Source organism: Montipora capricornis, chromosome 1 (genome assembly GCF_036669925.1).
Source record: "Montipora capricornis isolate CH-2021 chromosome 1, ASM3666992v2, whole genome shotgun sequence".
NCBI classification, from domain to species: Eukaryota; Metazoa; Cnidaria; class Anthozoa; order Scleractinia; family Acroporidae; genus Montipora; species Montipora capricornis.
In genome coordinates, this window is record NC_090883.1 from 5,408,037 (window position 1) to 5,418,036 (window position 10,000).

Sequence of the window (10,000 nt, forward strand, 5' to 3'; positions counted from 1 at the left end):
GTTGTTGACAGTAAGCGGAAATGCAGTTGAAAAATGGCTCCATTGTGACACAACTAAAAATTATATACCTAAGTTGTATTGCTGATGTGTATTATAAAAGGGGCTTTAAAAACAAACACAAAAAATCTGTAAATGGTAAATGAAATGATACTCCAGCCACTGAAAATAAGTGACTTATCTTTCCGCAATTACTTTTTCAAGGGAGGGATTGGTTGATGAGCAAAAAATACTGTACATTGACACTTGTATTGAGGTTTGCCAGTAAAGGAGCTTAAAGGGTATCCCTGATAAGGATCCAATTACATGAAAATAAAATCTGCTTGGCCTTCAAAGCTTGTAAAGAATAATCCCAAAAGATGAACAGAAGACAAAAAAGTGGGACAGTACTGAAACATGTCAGCTTGATAAGATAATTTATTTGTTTATTTATTTATATTTCTATTTATTTATTTTTGAGCACTTTTATTATCTAGTTTGGGCAGTTGGTTTGCCGACACCATGTGTTGCTGGTTATGATTTACATGTATCATCTAGACAAGTGTCCAAAATTTACAGGAAACTACATCCAAACCTGAGTAACATACCTTTAAAGTAAGACCTTTTATGTATCAGGAGCTGGTTCTATGATTGGAATAAAAACTGGAAAAGTTATTGCATTTGCGACAAGATCAAAGAGGTGTGCAACTTGTGAAGCAGCGACCAGAGCTGGAAGAACAGCCAGGGCACATGACTGTAGATGTAACTGGGACGGGTCGTCTAAGGCCATGGAAGCAGATGTATGCACTGAACTTGTGAAGGCATGCGGAGAGTCTCACAAAGCTCAAGTGGCTATTCTTGTGGGAGATGATGATTCCTCCACCATCAAAAAAGTGAGAGAAAGTGTGAATCACAATGTGGACAAATGGTCAGACATTGTTCATGCAAAGAGAGCTTTTGGAAGCTCAATGTACAATCTACAGAAAACACATAAAAATTTGTCTGGTAAAGTGATTGATTATTTACAAAAATGCTTCAGCTACGCCATAACACAAAACAAAAATGACTCTGATGGGATCAGAAAAAGCCTAAAAGCAATAATTCCACACGCATTTGGGGATCATTCCACTTGCTCCACCTCTTGGTGTAAATATCTCCAAGACCCAGTCAATTACCATCACAGCACTTTACCACATGGTAAAGACCTCGAGGGGGACGATTTGAAGAAGGACCTGCAAGAAATCATAGAGGTTTACTGTCAGAATGCAGAAAAGCTAGCTCCACTTGGATCCAGCCAAGCCAATGAAGCACTGAATAATACGATCGGCAGCAAAGCCCCAAAGGTCAGGCATTATGGTGGCAGTGAGAGCAATGACTATCGCGTGACCTGTGCAGTGAGCCAAAAAAACATTGGCCATGCATATGTGACTCAGGTAAGTGCTGTGGACAAGTATGATTCACCAAGGTTTAATTTAGAAATTTCTGGTTTCTTAATTCTTTTTTTCAAAATTTGACTTTTGCAATCTATTTTAACATTGATGTTACTCAGTACCCATGTGTCTACTTTTTGTCATATACCAAATCAATGAATAAATATTTTACATTTTTAAGTGTCTCGTTAAGATTAACCATTAAGATTTAATTTGTATTGTACTGGCACTTCTGGCAGCATTTAACCTACTTAGAAAAGGCAGACATGGTACAGCAGGCAAGTAGCAATAAGGCATTCTTCTTTTTATACACAGGCCCTTCAGGAAATTCACCTTTCTCCTGGAACACATGGGCTTAAACACTCGAAAAGAATGGATGCTAAAATGTCACTTCAAAGAGCAAGGCAGCAAACAAAGAAATTCAAAATACAAAGAAGACGGCACAAAGAGAAGAGGTAAATAAAAACATATGGCATTGGAACTAATGATTTAGGGCAAAGCTGAAAGCTTGATGTTACGGTTGAACTACAGTATCTGATCTGGAAAGTGTGTTCTGATGATGAATGTTCTCTGTAAATAAGAATTAATTTTTTCATGTAAATGTAGAATTTTAAAAATAATAAAATCATTGACAATCCACAGGTTGTCAAAAACAAAGCAGGCAGAAACCAGGGAAGGTTCTCAGTATCAGAGTGGCATGGGATATTTGCCAGAAACAGAAGCAGTTGAGATTCCATCACCCCCCAAACCCTGTGTGTCCAGTATGGTGCCCGAACAAGATTACATTAAGATAGTGTTTGATCTGGAGACATCATCCCGAGGTAATATCACTGATTCATTTCAAGACAATGATTGTTATATATATAATATAATATAGCATGAATATGATGTGAACTGCAGAGATACAAATGAAATTAATATGTGACCACTGTAGTTATGATTGCAATTTAAGCAATTGCAAATTAAGCCTAAGAAACTATTTTTAGCACTTAAATGGGATTCAAACCCATGGCCACTGCATTAGCGCTAGCAGCACATATGCATTTCATTGGTATTTCCACAGTTCGCATCATATTCATTTCATGTTTGATTCCTTTCATGAACTCACTAAATTGGCCTACTCCCAATGTATGGGTCTTCATACTGTACCTCAGTTGGTAGAGCACTGTAGTGCTAAGAAAGAGCAAGGTTTGAATCCCATAGGCACCAACACAAAGCTTAGACTACATTCACATGTAGTTTGTGTTATTTAACTAGTGAGCAGGCTCACTGTTATTATTACAATGAAAAATATAATGAAGTTCCTCATTTTTGACAGGTAATGATACCGAAATTCTGCAAATTGCAGCAACTGACGGGGCAGATGCATTTGAGGTTTACATCCTTCCAACCAGACCTATATCAGCCAGTGCTTCATCAGTGAATAAGCTCACCTTTCACCATGGAATTCTCTTTTATAATTCTCGTCCAGTCCGAGCAGTTCCACTGGCTGAGGGATTATCTCAGATGATATCATGGCTAAGGCCCAAGGCACCATGTCTGTTGATAGCTCACAATTGTAAATCTTTTGATGGGAAGCATGTCTTAAAAGCGCTGGAGTCCACTGGGGTAGATAAAGAATTTTCAGCCATTGTTTCTGGATTTTCCGACACTTTACCAGCCTTCAAAGAGCTCTTGCCTCAGCGCAAATCATACAGTCAAGAGAATTTAGTGAGAGACCTTCTACACTGCAGCTATGAAGCCCATAATGCAATTTCAGATGTCCAGGCCCTGTATCAACTTGTGAACAAGTTCCTCAATTCAAAGCTGCTGAGAAAACACAGCTTCTCCGTATCATGGGTCAAGGAGCATAATGTCTGCCTTGCCCAGAGAAATGTACTTCAGCGAACACTCCATCCTTTGCTCGACAAGAAGGTCATTTCCGCTGGAATGGCTACCAAAATTGCAGAGTCTGGGCTGGGATTCCAGCACTTGCAGTTGGCATTTCAGAGAGGGGGAGCAGATGGGCTGGAACTTGTGCTGAAAGAAAAGTTTAACGGAAAAGTACGTGTGACAGCTAATAGGAGGATTCTGTTCAACATTGTAAATTTTTTCACTGATTTGTAACTTGCAAAAAGATGTAACCACAGCTACAACTGGTACGAATATTAATAAGCCGTTTATAACGTAAACGTAAACGTAATAACCAGACAGCAGCGATTAAAAGCTGTCACAAGCATTCGCTATTTAATATTCCTTTTTGTATACAAACGACTGAATGGTACAATAGAGGAAAAGACTGCCGTTGTACAAGATCGATGGAATGCATTTAAGCCCACGAACTGATTTCCAAGTTTCTGTATTTGATTAAGCCTCAAATGCTCTATTCACAGGAAGGACCTTTCTTTGCACATATAGAGTACAGCACTGTTGTGAGGATAATCTATTTTGGTCAAATAATGAGCAATAAAATTTCAGTTCATGGCTCTGGAAGCATACTGCGGATATTGAATACGAAACAAAACAGTGTGCTGAAAATATCAACTAAACTTTAAAATCAAATCAATGAAAGTATGACTCACCTTCATTTAAGTTCTATATTGGTCGCATGCGTCTCAATTCCCGACGAAACAGACCAAAAATGACACTTTTTCAATGTTTTTTCCACCTTCCAAACTCCTTCCAGGCGCATTCGAAAGACGCCATTGTTATATTCGCCCCAGTCCTCGCTCGGAATTACAAGAAAATGCCTGGAATGCGCGCGTTATCAGCAGCCGTAACACAATAACGAGCACGGTGACCCCCATTTTTTATTTCATAATTTCAATGATAACAGTATCCTCAATCACTGAGAAAAAAATTAGCAGAAATCTATGGCCACTTTTTTGGCAAATGAAATAAATACTGCAGAAGGAGACATATCAGACCCAACAGCGCATGTGCAAATCATGTTTCATTTAAAGGATAAAAAAATGCAGAGTATTTGAAGACATTTTTTCTGGGACGTAGATGAATAAACAATCAAAGAAAGTCAAACTCTATGTGATATAACACGCTGCATTGAAAAATAATCGAGCTTATTTGTTGCGCACGGAGATTACCAAACGTCACCTAAATAACTGTATTTGTCAGTATTGTGGCGTGAAAACAAGCACGGTGACCCCCTCTTTTTATTACGTTTTTAACATCTCCTTGCCCTGTAACAACAGCATACCAAGTTTCATCGGAAATCTATGGCGGGTTCTATTACTAGGGAATCACCTTAAGAGAGCTTCGACTGTATGACAGGATAATAAGACAAAAATGTAATTTGATCATGGTTGCCATTCTTCATCTTCCTCCTTCTGCCATCTGCAAAATAACGGAGAAAATGATGCAAAATTTAGATGACGGGCCCTGTCAGAAAATACGAGGTTATTTCTGTCATCGCTAAAGAGATAGGGTTTCTAGATACTTAATTGTCCAATCCTCTTTCCCTTGAGCAAACAAGTTTGACGGGAGGATTATTCAGACCTCTTTCACAATGGCCAAATAAAATACTCTATTGTTTTAATGCTAATAAGCCTTTCTAGCCTTGCGACGACCAGCAAATGTCAAAAGAATATTTCTTTCAAAACGAGGGCAGTGGGTCTAATTAACATAAATACCAAAGAATGTAAAAGTGGTGATCTTAAGGTAAAAGGTAAAGTCTGCTATGAGCCTAGAAGGCCCATCAGGCCGGCGTTTATCTGCGGTTAGTGTAGCATGAAGCGACTAGGAGTACTTCTACTCCCTTGCACCGTTACTCCTAGCATTAAATTCACCGGTACCCATTTATACACCTGAGTGGAGACAGGCACCATGAGAGTAAAGTGTCTTCCCAAGAACACAACACAATGTCCTCAGCTACGACCCGAACCCGGACCACTGGAACTGGAGTCTAGCACACTAACCATGAGGCCATCGCGCAACCCTAAATAATTATCTTAACTTCTTTTAAAGACCAGTTAAACTATACCTTACCAAATCCAAAGTCAAACTAAAGAAAAATTGAACTAAACACCATAAGGTTAGAGTCAAGGCAGCACAAACAAAGGAGACTTTTGCTTTGGCTGATTTTTGTACCTCGTACACAGTTCTTCATTCCGCGCCCATTTTAAAATTCTTGTAAACAAAGATGGCTTCCGAAGGGGCAATCTCTGGTGTCCTTTGTTCGATCGCTTGTTCTAGAGTTGTAGGTGAATGTATCAAACTGTGGCTTCGTCCACTGCTTCAGAATGGCGGGAAAATATTTGGCAAAGGGTGTTCTTAGGCCGGAAAGCTGAATTTTTTGGTAAGTTTTTGCTTTTGCCGGCTTCCGAATATGCCCCCGTAGTTTGTGTACGGCGGAAAAAAAATGTTCCACAGCAAGTGCACTGAGTGCAAGAAAACATGTTCCAAAAGCACGTATATTAGCTTATTTAAGATGTGCTACTGCAAGTTAAGAAGAGAGGGAAAAGGTGATGACACTGGGGAATCAAGTGTTGTCGCGTCAACGACACTTTGAAACAGGTATGGTAATTTTATTATATTTTCTGGCACGTTTAACTTTTAAATCCTACTTGGGTGTTTTTGTTTGACTGTTAGTATTTTTATCTGAATTCTTAAATATAGAAACACTGCCGGAAGAAATTTGCCTGGCGCTGCCTTCAACAAGTGACAACAAGTTTCTGAAAGTTACAGGTCAGCTGTTCTAATAAAATGGCCAACCAGTTGTATTTTAGAAAAAGGCATTCATCCGGGTTATTTAAATTTTAGCTTCCTTCAGCGTTATGAATTAAGCTAAATGAAAGAGAGAGAGCAAGAACTTTCCTTTCATGTTTCAATATAATTAGTGGCATAGGCTACGTTCACATGGTACTGGACGAATTTTCTACCGGTTGAAAATTCGTCCATTTAGGGTTTCCGTTCACACCGAACCACACTAAACGTACGAAAATTTAGACGCCTCGCAGTTCAAAAATTTGAACGCCAAAATCGAGGACGAATTTTTAGCTGGTACGGTCGAAAATTTAACGTGCGCTGTGAACACCTTGACCGTCTAAATTTTTGAGTGGCAAAGGCGTGCATGGTAACTCAGCTGGAAGAAGAGAACATGGAAGCCGCCATTTTAATTGCATTGCTTGGAAACATCACGGCGTTGATGCAAAATATAATCCTTCAAATGGTCTTGACCTGTACAGCTTACCAAGCAGGAGGGTGACGCTGTGTTAGCGTCCTCTTACAAACCGAAAACCCCATTCAAAAACGTCGTTCAGCCATCCGTAAGTCAAAAAGGAAAAACATTGGGCGACACCGGGAAGAACATCTCTCTGGTGGGAGAATTTTGTGAATAACATCGTCGTTGCGGACGAGTGGTGTGAAAACTTTCGAATGTCCAAAGAAATTTTCATGAAATTGTGTGATAAGGTCAGACCTTTTCTGCAAAAGCGGTCTACAAATATGAGATCCCCTATTAATGTTGAAAAACAAGTAGCTGTAACTTTGTACTATCTATCGGACGAGGGTAGATACCTCAAGGTTGCTAATGCTTTTGGGATCAGGAAATCAACAGTACTGTGTCTGAAACTGTTCGCAGAGTTTGCAAATGCATTTCAATCGTCCTTGGGCCTGAGTGCATCAAATTACCAACATCAGAACAAGAAGTGAGACAGGCAGTTTATTGAAGTGGAAATGATTTGCATTAAGTGTGAGACAGAGCATTTAAAGGAGGTGAGACAAATATTGATAGAATACAATCGTCAAGAGACCATATCAAACGAGTGTGTTCACAAGTCTTATCGAGTCAGCGTGTTCACCACTGAGCCAGCATGTTCATCGAACTAGAACTGAAAGTTCGATCAGCCAGCGTGCCTGTAAAAACACACTTGATCAAATACGAATATCTGAGTGAAATTGACTCATCCAATACTCATCCAATCAGCTGATTCAGGAATCAAGGCAGAATACTCGTGGACTCAGTGACTGTAATCACAGTTCAATACACACAGTGAAGTGAGAACATCTCATTCACAAACGATTATTATATACTTTGTCTATTTTATGTACTAATCTCGCTGATATTGCAGTTACTATGTGAATAGTTTAAGCAATACTGAGCTTAAGTTTGCTAAAAGATGCATTAGTTTGTATTGTTTTCGCCTTTCCACTGAGCTTACACACTTTATGAAGTATAAGGGAAGATATTTACATAGGAGAATTCCGTATGCTTCAAATGGAAGCTTCAATCCTTACATTATAACAAATAAAGAAGCACATATTATAAATGGCAATATAAGAGGTACCAAAGTTAAGAAACACGAGGCCACCTCTTCCTGTCAACCGTCTGAGGACACGGTAAACACTAATAACAATCAAAGGCATTTTATGAATTATTGCTTAACGCACCCAGGCAAGTATTCTTGTGCCATAGATTCTTTTCTTGAACTCGCTTTCGCCATTTTTAGAGCTCAATGAGTTTTTTCAGACCTCATTTCAAGCATGTGTGCACTTTGAAAGTTGTTACGTAGAGACAGATACTGGGCTCATCCCAGAGCCTGTATGGGCTTACTTGAGACAGCATTGCAACTCATTTGCTACTATGTCTGCAGACGCTGTATTTAGTGACATATTCACTTTGAATACAGTTGGAATTATGACCAACCATTTGGATTCCCTTTTTCTAATACAGCAGAGAAATCACTCAGTTTGTTCATTGTAAAACAATGATATTATGAAAAATGCAAGTATATTTGTTCTTTACATTACAGTCGAGAATTTTGGAAGCATCCTATTTGAGAATTATGTTTCCGAGGCTATATTTCCGAGCAGCACAGCACTTTTCTGTAGTTTTTGTCAACAGCATTCTGGTGATGTTTCAATGCTGCAACATTTTGTTACGCTTCCAAAATGTTTACTCATAGAACTCTCATCAAACTGTATCAATGAAATATGCTTTCCACAGACAATGGATGTTTTAGGTGAAAGTTTTGAACTCAAAGGCATGGTACGTTGTGTAAGTCATCATTTCACTGTAGCTTTAAAAAAAAAAACAATGAGTGGGTATATATCGATGACTTCTGTGTTTCAGTCAGAAGTTTTCTTTCAATCGAGCATCTTTTAAATAGTTATTCTATTGGCTGGTTTTTTGCTGTATTTGAAAAAACTTTATGTACAACTGATGGTCATGATTTACAAACAAACTTAATGACGTTCCAGAGATATGTTTTACATGATAAATGTCACGAAACTGTGGAGAGTGGTGCACAGTCTCAAAAGCCTGCAACTTTTTTAAGATGTAGCAAATGTAACTTTTCTACTGGTGGAAATTATGGAAGACCAAAACAAGATGACATGTGTAAACAGAGAAAAAGAAAACTACCACAGATAAGGAGAAATTGCAGGGGAACAATAAAATGCAAAAAAATTAATGATACTGACAAGAGGCTTAAGTTAGATAAACAAAAAACATTCAGAGAAAAAAGATGACGTGAAAAAAATGAAATAAGTAACTTGAAACAAAATGAGTATAGGAAGATAAACTAAAGAAAAGGATCAAAGAAAGGGAATACATAAAGGAATACAGGAAACAAAAGCTCTGTGTGTAAAATGCAAACTGTTGACACTCAAATGGCATGTGCAATAAGTGAATTGAAACACAGAGTTGAACAAAACCAGTACATGAAGCAGTATAGGGAGAAATCAAAATGACCACTAAAGAAACAGATGAACTAAAGAAAAGGATCAAGCAGATGGAATACATGAAGGGATATAGGAAACAAAAGAAAACTGAAAAAAAAGGCATCATGTCTAAAATGAAAATTGTTGACAATCACAGATCACGTGCAACAGAAAAAGAGTTGAGTCATAAAAGCGTGAAAAATAACTATTTATCACTCTTTGATGCTAAAAAAATGGACAACTTCATGATCAGACATGGGCAGCAATTAATATGAAGAAGTTTCATGAGTCCATGATCTTCAAAATCTGGCATTGCACGGTTTGCTTTGAGGCATGGCCATTGTCAATGAAAACCAAAAAGAAAGGAGAATATGTTTGCTCAAGATGCGTACGAGACAAAAACAGTGTTAAAAAGTTTTCAGTTCAAAATAATACGATACCCTCTGCAGTTCTAAAGGAATTACAAGGTCTTACCCAAATTGAAGAGATGTTAATTGCACGTGCTTTTCCAGTTATATGTGTGTACACAAAACCAGGTGGACAAAAAGCCTACAGAGGTTATTGCATTAACTTCCCACAAGACATACAAGACCATGCAGACATCTTGCCAAGATATCCTAAAGAACTTCCTATAATAGTCATAACAGTAACTGGCAAGGATAGCACAACTAAGGATTTGATTGTTCGAAAGGAAAGAGGGTCTGTGGCTCTACACTGGTTAGTTGAGCATAATCCTGTCTACAAAGACATTGAAATTGATTATCATTGTTTATCCTCCCTTCCAACTGAAGGAATTCCCAGTGACTTGCAAAAGATCTATTGTGGTGAAACTATTGAGAATAAAATAGATCCAGATAGAGGTCCACTTGATATCGATGAACTACCATTCAATGATGAAACAGAGTTAAGCAGTACTTTATTAAATCCTGTACTTTTGA

At 38.2% G+C, this 10,000-nt stretch overlaps 2 protein-coding genes across 2 annotated transcripts in view; both read left to right on the forward strand.

Annotated features, from left to right (window-relative positions):
* Window positions 1–1,865, forward strand: part of LOC138055411 (uncharacterized) — a 2,149-nt gene extending 284 nt beyond the window's left edge. The window contains exons 2-3 of the mRNA XM_068901355.1: window positions 613–1,409; window positions 1,722–1,865. Of these exons, the coding sequence (XP_068757456.1) occupies window positions 613–1,409; window positions 1,722–1,865 (941 nt within the window). The remainder of the gene's footprint in view (window positions 1–612; window positions 1,410–1,721) is intronic.
* Window positions 1,866–2,912: 1,047 nt separating this feature from the next.
* LOC138055421 (uncharacterized) lies at window positions 2,913–3,512 on the forward strand. Its single transcript, XM_068901362.1, has one exon. The coding sequence runs from the start codon at window positions 2,913–2,915 to the stop codon at window positions 3,510–3,512; it is 600 nt and encodes a 199-aa protein (XP_068757463.1).
* Window positions 3,513–10,000: the final 6,488 nt, after the last annotated feature.

Coding starts and splice junctions, on each gene's coding strand:
- LOC138055421 (XM_068901362.1), top strand. CDS start 2,913: ATGATATCATGGCTAAGGCCCAAGGCACCATGTCTGTTGATAGCTCAC.